Source organism: Microtus ochrogaster, chromosome 7, assembly GCF_000317375.1.
Source record: "Microtus ochrogaster isolate Prairie Vole_2 chromosome 7, MicOch1.0, whole genome shotgun sequence".
NCBI lineage: Eukaryota > Metazoa > Chordata > Mammalia > Rodentia > Cricetidae > Microtus > Microtus ochrogaster.
In genome coordinates, this window is record NC_022014.1 from 60,448,269 (window position 1) to 60,463,920 (window position 15,652).

Below are 15,652 nucleotides of genomic sequence, written 5' to 3' on the forward strand. Positions count from 1 at the left end.
TGGATGAGTGTACCCCTTTCTCCACACCCTCTCCAGCAAAGGCTATCATTGGTGTTTTTCATTTTAGCCATTCTGACAGGTGTGAGATGGTATCCTATAGCCTTCTTCTCTGCTGCTATAGGCTTATTTCTATGGCAAGAATGGAGCTATCCTCAACAGAACAGCAAATTGAATTCAGCCAGGCACAAAGAAGAGAACAATACACCATGACCCTGTGCAGCTTATCTGGCTGGTGCAGTATTTGAAAGTAAATCAGTGTGTAACCTACCATGTTAACGGTCTGGGAAAAAGATCACATGATCATCTCAATAGATATCTCCCCTTCTGAAAACAAAAACAACCCACCATCCTCCTTACTCCCAACCCACACACAGTCACACAAAGTAGAAAGAAACTTGCACCTGCTGCAAGGGGTCTGTACACATCCCACAGCCACCAGTGTGGTTAATGGGAAGACTCTGCATTAGAGAGAGGTTAGAAGATTAAGTCACAGTGGTACACACCTCAGTCCCAGCTGCTGGCATGCTGAGGGTCGCTTGAGCCTAGGTGGTCAAGACAAGCCTGGGTACGTGGAGAGACTTGTCTCCAAAAGAAAGATGGGAAAGCAAAGGGGGATGTGGAGATTGATGAGCAATGAAAAGAACAAAAGAGGGAAGGGAAAAAGAAAAGAGAAAAGGTAGCAGGGTAGAGTGCTTGTTGGAGGTTGCAGTCAGTGGGTTAAACAAGGAAATAAAAGTTAAGAATTGAGACCAAAGGAATGAGATGGCCCTAACCTTATTTGGTGTATAAGCCATTTTCATTTGCTGTCTGTTCCTTCGCCCATAGCCATCTAACCTTTGAGGAACAAGTCTGATGAAGATAGCCTTCCACACGTTCACCTTCGTGTATGCAATAGCTGAACCTATAGACCTTGTTTATTTTTCTTTCATTGTTATTTATGTAATTTTCTGATAGATTCCTGTGTCTCCCCATGGTCTATACTGTTGGTCTAGGTGCCTGTTAAAGACAGGGCTTATGAAGTGACCGTGTGCAATGTTCTGTGTCACTGGGCTCTTACGGTCTGCTCTCTTTGAGCCCCTGGCCTACATTAGTGCATTAGCATTCACATATAAAGGCTGGAGAGTGTGGTCTGTGCAGACAGCAGCAGGGCGGAATTCCCAGGATGACAATTAAAAGACACTCCATCTTCATTTCAAGAGCTAATTGTCTTCCTTACAAAAATGACTGCACAAACCATTTGATCAGTCAATCAAGGGTTGTCTGGCCTGGAGAATGAGCACTTCCGAGGGGTTGGCTTTCCTGCCTAGCACCTTTTAAGGACCGTAAAACAGGATAAAACAGTTGGCTCTTTGCAGGCACCAGGGGCCACCCTGAACACCCTCCATTTCTAGCTTATTAGTACTTTCTACAGTCCCAAGAGGAAGTGGGTGCTGGAGGTGATCCATTATGTAGATGAATTTCCTAGGAGGGTCGACCAGTTGCCCAAGGTGACACTTGTAGGTCTAAGGCAAGACCTGAAATCAAGTCCTGCTGGCTAGGCTCTAGATAGGTTGTTCTGTATTGTCTGTCATTGCAGCTGATACCCAGTACCTACCACAGTCAGGCCAGAAGGAACTGGAGAGCCCCAGCTGTCACTACGTCTTGAAATGGTGGTCAAATAGCCCTTTGTCAGGAAGCCAAGAGAGTTTGGCTTGCATACTTTTAGGAAATTTAGAGAGGAGGAGATACATAAGCTAATTGGGTTTTAAACCTGTGAAAAGACTATTGTGGAGAAAGTAAGTGTTCCGTATCAGCTGATTAACTGGGAGACAGACGGTGAAGTCAGTAAGGAGTGCTTATGCTAGAGGAGACGGATCTTGCTGGCAGGGCCGAGCAGAGCAACTGAGCAGAAGCTGGGATGCCCAGTGGCTCTGGCCCAGCTCCGTGGGTCGGCCGACTTGGGACTCCTATTCATACCCAAGCTCTGCTGTTCTCTGGAATAGCTATTCCAGAGAATGGCTTTATATGTGGCTTTATAACTAAAGACAGCTGGGCACAGGACCACATAGGGAGGGACCGTCCAAAGGTAAGTTTCAGGCCCAGATTTCCTGACACTAGGTTGGAGTATCTGCTGCATTTTAAAGGGGAGAAGCTGAAGAGGAGAGGGCCCTATACCACGGAAGAGAATTTCCTTGAGAATCTGTCCTGCTCTGTGAGGATCCGAAAGTGATACGGGAGTGGGAGGAGGCGCTCAGACTCACCACGCACCCTTTTCTTTGTGTAGTATGAGCCCAGAGGACCTGGTCGGCCCTTGTACCAAAGAAGAATTTCATCTAGCTCAGCCCAGCCTTGTGCGGAAGAGGCAAGTGCTCCCCAAGGCAGTCTGGCTCAGGGCAAAGAACTGCAGGACCACAGCCGCCCGCCTGCTTTCAGCTTCCCAGCCCCTGAGTCCTGGGCTAACACCACCTCGTCTACCCCCTACCAGAACATTCCGTGCAATGGACCCAGCAGAACTGCTCAGCCCAGAGAGTTGATAGGTAAGAGGAATGGGTGAGTTTCTAAAAAGCCTATTTTGATTCCTCAGTGCCTCAATATTTATGGGCCTCTTTCCTGTCAGTCCTGTGAAATCTCTCAAAAGCCACTGTGTGCTTGCAAGGGTGCATGGGTGCTCTCTCTCTGTCTCCCCTCCCCTGCTCTCTCTCTTTCTGCCTAACACCACACACTAGTGTTATGTAAGTTGTAAAAGATTGGAAACAAAGCTGTGTGTTGATGGACTACACCACTGCCTGGGAAGACAGGTGGAAATGCGATGTTTCCACTGTTTCCCTCTCATCATTGCATGTCACTTAGAATGTAAGAGCTAGGTATATTGGTGCCCACCTGCACCCCAGCACCAAGCAGGCCAAGGAGGAAGATCAAGAGTTCAAAGGCAGCCTAAGCTACATATTGAGATCTCATTTGGAAAACTAAAACATTTCAGTGTAAATGTGTATTACAAGAAATGGGAGTGTCTGTAGTGGGTAGACCTGGTGCCCCTGAACCAGGTTTGCTGCTGCTACAAGTGTGTTCTGGTTCACAGTAGCCCAACTTCCCAGGCAGATGAGTGTTTATCTGTCAGGACACCTTCCGGCCTCTGTTGACATTGGTTTCTGTGTTGTAGACCAGACTGGCCTCGAATTCATAGAGATCCACCTGCCTCTGCCTCCCAAGTGCTGGGATTAAAGGCGTGCGCCACCACCACCCGGCCTTTCTCGGTGATTCTTTTTTTTTTTTTTTTTTTCGAGACAAGGTTTCTCTGTAGCTTTGGAGCCTGTCCTGGCACTAGCTCTTGTAGACCAGGCTGGCCTCGAACTCACAGAGATCCGCCTGCCTCTGCCTCCCGAGTTCTGGGATTAAAGGCGTGCGCTACCACCGCCCGGCCCTTTCTCGGTGATTCTTAAGGAGAGGGGCTTAAAGTGTGGTTTTACATCCTATGGCTGAAGCTATGTGTGCTTGAGCTAAACTGCCCTTGCTTTCTCGAAGACCGAGGAACCCGTGCGCAGGCTGCGCCTCTGCGCCCCTGGTTAAACCCTGTTACTGTTCTCTGTTTCTAGCGCCACCCAAGACTGTCAAACCCGTTGAGGATCAGCTGAAGCCTGACAGCGCGGAGGTGTCCAGTTCCTTCAACTACACGGTGCTGCAGCACCTCGGCCAGTTCCCACCCCTCATGCCCAACAAACAGATCGCAGAGTCGGCCAACAGCAGCAGCCAGCAGAGCCCGGCAGGGAGCAAGCCCGCCATGTCCTATGCCAGTGCTCTGCGGGCCCCGCCCAAGCCCAGGCCACCACCCGAGCAGGCCAAGAAGGGCAGCGACCCGCTGTCCCTGTTCCAGGAGCTCAGTCTGGGCAGCAGCCCGGGCAGCAATGGCTTCTACTCCTACTTCAAGTGACTGCGCTCTCAGAGTGTTCAGTTCCTATTTGTTAGTAGAGTTGAGGTGGCAGGCTCCTCTGTGTGCAGCCCTCTGCCCAACGTTGACCGCGCTCTCAGACCCTTGCTGCTAGACCTGCGCCTAAGTTTAAAAGTATATCCCATTATTTTGCATTTTTGATGTGAGTCAGAACTTTGACAGCTTTTATGTAGAATAAAAATATTTTTAAATTTGTGTATTGTTACATATGTTTGCATCAAGCTAGCAGCTAAGAGGTTAATTGTGCAACTATAAAAAAAGAAAAAGAAAAAAGTTTGTCTAAAATGTATTTAAAAAGAAAAAAATGTTAAGTAGCATTTACATTTATTCGATAATATTACCATATGCTGGGTTTCTGTACCAGAAATGGCCAGTTGATGTACAAATGGATGTTATTTTTGCTTAAATTCATTTAAAATTTTTTTTAAATAAAGGGGCAGCATCTTCTAAATACTTTATCAGTTTTTTTTTTTTTTTTTTGTGACAGGATGCTGCATTCTAAAACTTTCAGAGTTTTAGACTATCTGTGACATGCTGTTCTCTCCATCAGTGTAGGGTAGAGGTCAAGGCCTTCTTTACCCATGTATTCTATATGCCACTGGGTTTTGAAATGTGAAAAAAAAAAGAAAGAAAGCAAAAGAAAAAAAAAACCCACAGGAAAAAAAACCCCAAAACCTAGTGGCATACTTAGTTTTGGTTTGGTTTGTTTTTTTGAGAAGCAACACTTTTAGTTTGTTTTTAATGTTAATTTGATAGTGTTTTTTTTTTTTTTAACAAATCATGAAGCTGAAAAATTTTTAGGATTGTTGGTGCTTAGTAGACTTGATAACTATTTTAAAACTGCGTGAATTTAGTGAGACAAAACCTTCTTTTTCATTCTGCATGTGTAATGTTTGTAGCCTGGCCTCTCCTCCAGGGCAGAAAGGACTGTGCTGACTAAAGGTTTGGCTTTCTTTTCCTCCAGTGAAAATCTTGGTACCTTCTTTGATGTTTACATTAAGATATGACATTACACATGGTAAGTCTAAGATATTTCTAGTTGTTCTGTTTGAGGAAGATCATTAAAGGAAAAAGAAAGTTTGTCCAAAAATTGATCAAATCTGGGGCATGTTTCATATCTTTTGATTCTTCTGAAGTTCCCCCTTGAACTCATTAACAGCTGTCTGCAGTAGTCCCCAGCCTGACAGTTGTTTCGGGTGACGTTGAGAGGGAGGAAGAAGTTTCTGTCCTTCCCATGTGTTCTTTAATGCATTTGAAGTAATGAATGTCATTGTTTCTGACCCAGTAGCTCTAATTTTGTATTTCTGAGATATCTTGAGACACAATATATATATATATTTTCTTTTTAAATTAAGATGAGCCCAGGGGATATTTCAGAAGAGCCCAACCTTCCCGGTGATCATTCAAGCATAGTTTTCTGGAAGGTTATTTTGAAAGTGGCAAGGGGAAGGTGGAATTACATCTGTGTGACTAGGAGTTAGTCTATGGCAGCCATCTCCAGCCTCCTGGAACTCCCAGACAGTGTGGGATAAAAGGCGGCCTTGGATAAGGACTAGCCAACTCCAGGATCAATGACGGCCACCTCTCTAATTTAGTTCCCTCTTTGTGTTCAGGACTGAGCCATTGCTGCCTGGCTTCCGGTCTCAGACTGAGCACTCTTTTGAGGTGGCAGATGTGGACCTACAAACTGGAGATATGTTAATGGATATTACACATCACAGCAGGGAAGTGGAGCTAGTGGGCCAGGGTACCACGCTCTGTGCGTGATGTGACATCCCCATGTATTTTGGGTGTGTTTTAGGCTAAACAAGACAGCTTTTGCCACAGGACTGGTTTTCTAACTCTGTGCCCAAACAAGAAGTAGGACCCCCCCCCCCCCATGACGAGGCTGTCCATCCCATCGTGACAGCCCCTGCCCGCACACATGCAGACCCACAGGACAGCAGCACACGCTGGGCAAGTGCTCAGAGCCATTTTGCTAATTCAGATGGAACTATGCTGTCAACTCCCAGTTCACCTCTCGTCAGCGGAATATTGCCTAGTTTTCTTTTCTCATACTTGAACCTTTAAAAAAATATCAGTTTTTAAATTATTTATATTTAGCTAAAGTCACCTGTGCTGTGCCCTATCATCTTATAGAGAAACACTGATGGTGGGGTGCCTGGATGAGGAACCCATCAGGTTGCAGCGACATTCTCCAAGTGGTTATTTCTAAGAAATGACACTAGCTACTCCCTAGGTGACTGTCTGAGTGTTCCCATCTCTTCCTTTTTCTGCAGCAGGTAGAGGATTTGTCTCTGTGTTTTCATGTTCTGCATACAGTGCGTTTTTGAACCCAGCTCCCTCCTGTCTTCCTGTCTGGACTCAAAGGAGCCTATGACTTAAGCCCAGCATCTTGTAACAGTCTTCAGCAGTCTTACCAGAACCATTGTGAGTTCTCACTGCTGCTCTTCGCTGTTACTTGGGTATTTTGGCAGGGTTAGTTAGTGTCATGATATAGCTTATTTCACTCATTAGATTCAACTTTAGAGCTCAGATGGAACATACATACGTGTGTGTGTGTTGTGTATATATATATATGTTTGTTTACATACATAAGCACACTTTTTTTTTTTAAAGAAAACTTGATAGCTCTGTGATGCTCTTTTCTTCTGGGTGGATTTCTTCTGAGGTCATTTTATGATTTCTTTCATTTGTTTGTTTGTTTGTTTTTATCAGTGGAGTTTTGTTGTCCTTGCCAGTACTGTTTTTACAGTACACCACAACTTGAGATATTTCTTTTCCCTCCTCCCTTCTTTCCTCCCTCCCTCCCTCCGTCCATCCCTCCTTTCCTTCATCTTTTTCTTTCTTTCTCTTTTAGGTGATAATTCATGCTAAGTTTGGTCCCCCTTTCCCTCTTGATCTAAAAATGGATTCCTGTTGAATCTGACCAGCCTCATTCCTGTGTCATGGATATTTTCTGGTGTGTTTTCTTCAAAGAAGCCCATTCTAGCTCTGCCATTGCTAATCATAACATCTTGTTTTGATCAGTCCGTGGTTAATTACTGACCATTCAGACTAACGACCTCAGTCTTCCTGGCCTCACACAGACATGCTTTCTGTGTGGGCCGCCTTGCGTGCGGAACGCATCCAACTGCCTGGTGTGGGTTATTTTTGTATCGTTTGGTTCTAATCAAGATTCTAGGATGAGTTCAGGTTTGGTCTGAGCGTAAACTGATCTTTTCTGTTCAGAGAACTGCAGGGTAAGTTAAGCAGAAATCTTGTGAAATAAGCATTACCCAATTAAACACAGCTGTCCCTTGAGCCTATTTAGGGAAGAGGGTTCCTTGTTTCTGAAGGCATTGCAGTCCTGAAGAAGCTAACTGGCTTTAACCAGTTGTATTGCCCTAGTGTAGCCGATGGTTCTGTTGGATTGTTTTTATTCCAAGAGCACAACTGAAAACCTAAAAGAACGTATCTCTAACCACTGTGACTAAGGGTGTAAACAATTGTAGGTCAAATCTGAGTATTTCAACTATTGTCATGGAATAAGTTAGATGTCCTTAAATAGTTGATTTTTAGGAGACGCCCATGTGTGAAAGATGCCATGCGTGAAATCATTGCATAGTGGAGAGTTTTGTTAATAGAAAAATTCTATAAAAATGAAAGATTCAAACTTCCCATATAGTAAAACATATACATTACTCCTTTCAAATCTTACTAGACTGTTCATCCTTCCCCGCCCACCTTCCCCACTTCCTCAGAGTTCAGCTTGCCATTTCGCTGTAAGTCGACAATGTTTTTCTTGCCTTCCCTTCGGCATATGGAAACCGTGCTTCTACCAGAAACAAAAACATACAGGTACACATGTCTTGGTAGCTCTGGCTTGTCTTCTGATCGCCGTTCAGACTGCCTAGAAAAGAGAACGGTGCGTTGGCCACTTCTTGTTCCGAAGATCACTTAGTATGTCCCCCATCATCGTGTGCCCAGACAGAGCTCACACCATGTCGGTCTGCAGGGCGCTCACATTCCCTTTGAGACTCGACAACAAGGCTGCTAGATTCACAATTGCCAGCTTGATCCCTGTTTAATATGCAATCCCAAGACCGCTGAAGGGGGGATCTTCACTAGAATTTAATGTCCTACTATGATATCAGAAAAGTGGCATTATGTCATTGACTCTAAGCTAGAATATCAGGTTGAACCTTTTTTTTTTTTTTAAGTTTTAGTGTAACATTCAGACATTCGAACCTACTAAAAATACTCTACTGCTTTGGAGTGATCTTTAAAGAAGGCCTCATCGAAAGGGAGGTACCGAGTAGAATCTAGACGTAGGCTTGTGAGCCACTGTTAAATCCCAGCCCATTTCTACAGTGGGAGCCTACAGCTTTCTGAAGTGAGTTTCAAGAAGTATCCCATGTGTCTTGTCGTTTCAGTCATGAGCGTGGTAGACCAGACTTTACTTGCAATTTGTTCAACAGAGAGATTTTATTTTGATACAAATATTAAACATAAAGCATAGTAAGTTTTATATAATTCTATGAGTTCATTAAACAATATTATGAGATTTTTCAGTATGTTTTCGGGGGTCTTTTTGGCTATTTCTACCTCATATGAGGTCTGTACTTTATTTAGCATACTAGCATGTGGTTGCCTGCCTTAGAATGATGTATGGGAGGGGAAATCAATATTACCTTCTAAGAAATTTTGATTTTTATGGAATATTGTTTTAGTATTTTAATGTTTGAAAGTAAGGGGGAAAGGGTGGCAAATTACATATAGTGATAGCTATTTACAAATCTGTCATATTTTAAGATTTTGAAATTGTGAGCAAGATAGAGCAAAAAAGAAAAAGAAAGTGATTGTGAAACTGAATGGCCTCAGCTTCCCCTGGACGGGTTGTTGACGTACAGAAGACCCCTTCCCCACCCCAGGGGGCCCACCACAGCTGTCCAGGGACCCCACTGGTCTAGAGAAAGTCGGAGCATTTTCCATCTCTTTACTCTTGGGTCATTTTAATAATTCTGATCCCATAAGTGGCCCATTCATGGAAAAAGCTCTCTCTACCTTTGGGATCTCTGCCGCTTCTCATTAGGGTGCAGGGGCTTTCATGTCTAGGGTGAGTTTGTCATTAAGGGCGGAGCTGCCTGGCTGTTACCTGGAAGCTGTGCGTTTGTGAGATGTGCTTAGAGTCAACCTTTGTGGAAAGAAGCCATCGGGTGCCCCGAGAGTGCATTCGCACTTATCGAGGCTCTTAGTGCAGGAGTCCCTGTCCGAGGGTGGCAGTGACGTGGAGCAACAGAAACATAGTCCCCGAATAATGGAGTCTAGAGCTTTTAATCCTTCTTGTTTGGTATGTGTGTTGGGGGCTAGGGCAAAGAATTTACTTTCATATTATATGTTTCTCAGGTTAACAAAGTTCTTTGGGTTCTCTGCCATGCCAGCAGTGGTAGGGAGAACATGGGTATTGTATATGGCGGAGAAAAAGCAATTGTTTCTGATTCCCTTGCTACCTTGAAGAACTCTGTATGTTTGCAGAAGAGTTGAGGGGAGCACACCACCTCCACAGCATGAGTGGCCCCTAAGTCATAGCAGACATGGGTGAGCAAGTTACTGTTGAGAAAGAAACTGCCTACCACAGAATAAACCTGACAGGTCTTTGGATATTTTCACATTTGTGGGTTGTGTTTAACATTGAGCCTGGGCTGCAGCTCTGCGGATATTGGGCTCCGCTTCTCTTTTTTCGTTTGGCTTTGAATTTACTGTTACTAGCAAGAAAACAAATCTATGTTTAAGGTAATAGAGTGTAGAAAGGCATAGGTGTAGAGGTATAATCCATAGTGGCCATCCTAGAATGCAGTTTTAGAATTCTTAGCCCCCAGTACTTACTCCCTGAAAGGTCTGGAAGCTTTAGCTGCGGATTGCTGGCGTGCCCAGCACAGCTTCCTCTATGCACTCCCAGCTTATGAGGGATTTTGGTTTATTTGTGATTTGTCTTGCATGATACCACTTTGTATCTTTCAGGAGGTCTGAGGACTCTCTCGTCCAGGTTAAAGTCCCAGAGCGTCAGTTATAGCTGAGACTGTTTCTCAGTAACACCCCTTCCCACACACACAGAGGAAGGGGCCTGCTCCTATAAATCCGTCTTTAAGACATTATATACATCAAGTACTGTATTTGGTCTCTGTGCCAGCCATCTGACCCAATTCTTTGAAAACCATAAAGGTAACAGTTATATGTAATGCTAGCATCCCTGGTGAATAGAGTGGTTCAGATACTTTCTCTAAATTATAAAGCTAATAGGGTTTGCATTTTAGTAAAGAGTCCTAATCGTTAGTGACACAGGGTCTTTCTAATGTTTTTTAAAAACTACAATTCTCTAAATGGCCAGCGGTGGATAGAGTCATGTAGTAGACTCATTCTGGGTCTTCTCCTGGGAAAACCTCTGTGAGGGAGGCCACGTAAAACGCGCCCTGGTCCATGTCTCTTGCAAGCACCACTTATGCAGCATCTGGTTACGCATAATCTCTGGCAAAAGTAATAACAATGACTACGTTCCGTTTCGGTCTATCATACCTCATGTGGGAGGCCCTAATACCTAAAGAGTTTATTCTTAAAAGTCAAGATGATTTTGTATCATAGAGAACCCCAAAGCTGTCCTCCAAGGCTTTTCTTTTCTCCTTTCTTTGTCTTTCCTAACTTGGTTTTTGGAATCCCCTTAGCTTATGCTACTTCCTTAGGACATGTTTTGAGCCCAGGAGTCTATGGTGTGATCATTGTCAGTGAAGTTCTTTTGTTTTAAAAGATTCATGGTAACACAAAATGTATTTTACTGCTACAACTAAAATGTATTTATAATAAAATGCCTTTTTAATAATTCGGAGCGTGTTTATTTTGTGTGCACTTTCTGTCTTTTCCTTCCATGTTGAAAAGGGTTGGAGCCACGAGCACACAGAGAAAGCTGAAAAGCTCATGGGAAGGAGAGCCCACTGTCAAGAAGGAAGGTTGTGACTTTACAGAGAGCTGTGACGTAAATCACTTCAGCAGTAGCAAAAAGCCTTTTGGGCATAAGTAATGTCACCTGGAAGGTTAAAGGCAACATAGAAATGATCTTCAAGGTATCAGTCTCTAGGTCAGGATTTATTTATGTTTTAGCACATGTTCTGAATTACTCTTAACAAGTCTTGTAGTCATTAGTACCAGGCCTGTGTGGCTCGGAATTTGAGAGGTCATTAATCTAGTATATGCTGATGTATTAAAGAGGGGCTGGTGTACTACACCTCACGATACATAAAGAATTGCCCCGAACCCATCTTGTTTCTGTTGGAGAAATGTTTATGTCTGTGGCGATGCAGCTTTGAGACTCACTAGAAGGTTGCACACTGCTCCCCGTCTCATATTTTCTGTTTAACACCCCATTAATGTGGTGCCCCTAGTCTGGCTTGAATGTACCATGCTTTGGGGCTGCCATTGCGAATGACATGGCTGGTCTTTTCCCGGGACAACAGCTTATAATCCATTGTACTGTATCCATCTTGTTAAAAAAAAGTTTTAGGTTATCTTTTGTGTGTGAGTGTTTTGACTGCATGTATGTTTGTACTATGTGTGTGCCTGGTGTCTGTGGAAGTCAGAAGAGGTTATGGGATCCCCTGGGACTGGTGTTATAGATAGTTGTGAATCACCATGTGGGTACTGGGATCTGAACCCCAGTTTTCTGCAAGAGCAGCCAGCACTCTACTCAATGGCTCCTCCATTACAAATAGACAATTTGCTTTATGTTGCTTAGACAGGGTGGACACCCACCTCTGGAATTTAAAAAGAAAAACTGGTATCTTCCACAAAGTGTGGCGGATTCAGAGACTCCTGGAGTTGTGCTCTCTGTTCTGCAGAAGTAACCCAAGGCCCATGGTCAGTGAATAAATGCAAGGGTGACCCCTAGGCGGTTACTTTTAGCAGGCATGGTAAGTGGTTAATCACCAGCTTTCATCAGAACAGCAAGGTGAGAAATCTAGAACACTCAAGCAGTCCTTAGCCTGTTACTGACCCTTCTGCTTGAATTACATGTTTTTGGAATTACATGGTTTTATCTCAACCAGTCAACCCCCTGTTAGATAGAAATCCTTAGGATTTGAAGAACTGGCCATTGCATGACCTTTTATCCTGTTTATCCCACCAACAGTAGCTGTCTCCCTTCTGGTCTAAGCTATTCTCTGAGCACCCACAGTGGTTTTCCAATGCAGCGTATTTTATTTTTAAATTATATTTTCACTATGTGGCTGGCTTGGGACTCAGTACATTGACCAGGCTGGCCTCCACCTCAGAGATCTGTCCTCTGCCTCCTGAGTGCTGGCATTAAATGTGTGTACCACCACATTTGACACCACACATGTCCTGCATTTTTTAATGTGATGTTTGAAGAATCCAAGCTCTTTTGTTTTAAAAGCTCTCTGTCTCTCCATGTATGAGAGACAGCACATATGTGTGAGAATGCATGTGTATGTGTGTGCACATGCGTGTGAGAATGCATGTATATGAATGTGCACATATGTGTGAGAATGCAGGGTGTGTGTGTGTGCGTGCGCACGCATGTGCTACTACATACATGTAGAGATCAGAGGACAACCTCGGTGTCTGTCCTCACCACTTCATATGCCAAGCTAACTCTCAGGTCCTTCTGTCCCCACCTCACATCCCACCATAGAAGCACTGAGGTTACTGATGTTCGCTAGAGCATCCGGCTTTATTTAACTGGGTTTTAGGATCTGAACCCAGACCCTCACTCTTCATGACAAGCATTTTACCCACCGATGTACCTCCCCAGCCTCTACTAACTCAGTCCCCATGACCGGCTCCCAAATCTTGGTCTGGAATAAGAAACACCCCCAGACCACTCACTGAAGGGACCTTAGCCCACTGTACATGTTGTAGATGGAAGTTTCTAGCCTGCAGTCATTCAGTCCCAAAGAAACACACAGAGGCCTATATTAATTATAAACTGTTTGATCTATTATCTCAGGCTCATTATTAATTAGCTCTTACAACTTAAATTAACCCATACCTTTTGCTGGTGTTAGCCACGTAGTTTGGTACCTTACTCAGTGCAACTTTCTCATCTTGCTTCCTCTGCAACTGCCTGGCGACTGCAGACAGCTTCCTGCCTGGCTACTGGTCAATCAGCATTTTGTTGCTAAACCAATGCCAGTACAAAAGCATTGTCCTACAGCAGCATGTGGCTCCGGCAGGCCTTGTATTTCTCCACTTACCTCTCTGCCTTGCTAAAGGCCACTAGATTACATCCCTAAAGCTAGCCCCAATATCTATTCCCTTCTTTGGCCACTTCCTCCTGAGGCTGACCACCAAAGTCCAGCTATCAAAGGCCCCCTTTGGCTCCCCTAATTAACATGTCCAATTAAAATTAAACACACCTCATCCTAACACGGGGTTCCCTCTTGTACCTTTTTCCATTTTCCTATGTGCCACGTCTGTCTCCTCTCTATCCAAAGGCAGTCCTTTGTTCTTCCTAAGCAAATATGCCTGTCCCCTTTCCCTTCTCCCTCTTCTTCTATCTCTGTCTTTGTCCCTTATCCCTGCCCTCTGTCCCTCTGGGGCAAATACATCTCCTTTGTGCTGAGGACTTGGTCTTGGGGTCCAGAGAGGATACTTTCCCTTTTCCTCACCACTTGCACCCCAGGAAGCTCCTGACTTGCTTGGTTCCCTACTTGGTCTTGGACCACTCCCTTTCAGCCCCTAAGGGCTACTCTGGGGCGCTCTACTTACTAATCGAGACTAGGCAAATTCTACCTTCCCAGGCTCCCCAGCTTGAACACTGCCTCCTTCCTCGGTGCGTGCAATGAAATCTCCGTTTTTGTATTAAAGTGAAGAGCGTGTGAGCTCTGGATGGCAGAGACGGCAGTCCTTCAGGAGTGTTTGCTGAGTGGAATACCAAGGTTTAGTGGGAAGAGCAATTCAAAGATACCCTCCCCTACTCCACTGGCCACAGTGTGGCCGGATGACAGCCCGCTCAAAAGAGGGATGACCAGGGCTGAAGAATGAACAGAAAGCTGCGATGTTCCTACTTGCTCCACGCAGCTTCGAGTGGTGACAGCAGTGGTTAGTTCCCCAAGCCATTTTCTATCACACTGGGTGTCCAAAACATTTTCTTTTACAGTTTCACTGTGGTTATACCAATTTTTAATATTTTTATTATTTATTTATCTATATTATTGTTATTATTATTATTATTTTGGGTTTTTGAGACAGGGTTTCTCTATAGCTTTAGAGCCCGTCCTGGAACTAGCTCTTATAGACCAGGCTGGCCTCAAACTCACAGACATCCACCTGCCTCTACCTCCCGAGTGCTGGGATTAAAGGCATGTGCCCCACCGCCCAGCGGTTATGCTAATTTTAATGGATAGCCTGGTCTATGGGCCTGTGGTACATACCTATCATGATCATGCAGAGCTCTGAAAATGGGCTGAAATCCCCCCTTTATCTGCAGCTCTGGTTGATGTGGAATCCACAGAGGGAGGGAATTAACTTGGCTAGAAGCTGCAGCTTGTAAAACCTACGGTCTAAGCCCACCCTCGGCTCATTAAACCTGATGCTCTACCAATCGATTTAAACATTTTCAGGAGATAGTTGCTAATCCCCCAGCATGGGCTAAATGTGGGGAGCTGATGCCAAGGAGCCCGCGATGGACTCTGAGGGTGGATCTGGCTGGCTGATCACACGGAACCGGAGGAGAAGGCAACTTGGTGGTGTTTGCTCCCCAATTAAAAAGACGGGCAGATGACAAGCTGTCTGGATGTGGGTGGGTGCCTAAGAATATGGGTCAGAGACCTTGCACAGGACTCCAGAAATGTTCCAATTAGTACTGAAAATGCTCTCCCTCTCTCTTTCCCTCTCCCCTCCTCTCTCCCTCTCATGGTCTTGCTATGTAGCCCAGACTGGCCCTCAAACTCTTGTGCCCCTGACTCAGTCTCCCAGATGCTGGGTTTTATAACCCATGCGCCATAAAGCCCAGCAAGCTTTGTTTTCTATACATGGAGTCAGGTGAACTTAAAGAGAAATAAAGTCACAGGAAAAGGGGTGTTATCTTTGTTCCTGATGTTTCATAAGGCTAACCAGGAGTGATTGCTCTAGCCCGAGGGCTTTTCCAAGAGATGATCTTGTAGATTCAGTCTCCTTAATTCTGTAACCACGTTTAAAGCAAGGTTCCATAACCTGGGACAAAGTCACAGATGACTGAAAAGTGGTCATCAGTTAGACCTTAGCTTGTGGCAACCTCTGTTTTTGAAGGTGTTAGGTCTAGACAAGTATGTCCCATAGACCCATGGGCTAATGGCACAGTCCCAAGCCTATGGTACAATTGAGAGTGGTGGACTCTTTAAGAAATGGGACCAATTGAGTCCTTAGGTCCCTGGGAGTACAACATCGAAGGGGATTATGGGACCCTAAGGAGGTGAATGAATCTGACCTGATGTGTTGTTCCCCCATAGGTCTAAAGTAAAGGAGATAATCAGCCATGTGAAGCCTCCAAAACTGTGCGCCAAAATACTTTCCTCTTTATCAGTTGATTTGTCCAAGATATTTGTTATAGGAATGGAAAGCTGACCAATGCAAGGTGAACCTACATGCAATCTAGGAACAAAATGATTCCTGTTGGGTTGGCTTACCAACAGGGAACAGGGTGGAGGATCAATTGTTTCGAAGAAGAAGAAGAAGAAGAAGAAGAAGAAGAAGAAGAAG

The 15,652-nt window shown here is 44.6% G+C and overlaps 1 protein-coding gene across 7 annotated transcripts in view; it reads left to right on the plus strand.

The window, feature by feature from the left end:
* Positions 1 to 10,738, plus strand: part of Helz (helicase with zinc finger) — a 147,389-nt gene extending 136,651 nt beyond the window's left edge. For 4 of the 7 annotated variants that reach the window (XM_026780158.1, XM_026780157.1, XM_026780159.1 and 1 more), the window contains 2 exons: positions 2,264 to 2,516; positions 3,573 to 3,907. In XM_026780158.1, coding sequence (XP_026635959.1) covers positions 2,264 to 2,516; positions 3,573 to 3,907 — 588 coding nt within the window. Of the gene's footprint in view, positions 1 to 2,263; positions 2,517 to 3,572 lie in introns of all 7 variants that reach the window. The other 3 variants (XM_005350436.3, XM_013347521.2, XM_026780160.1) reach the window with 1 other exon arrangement.
* Positions 10,739 to 15,652: the final 4,914 nt, after the last annotated feature.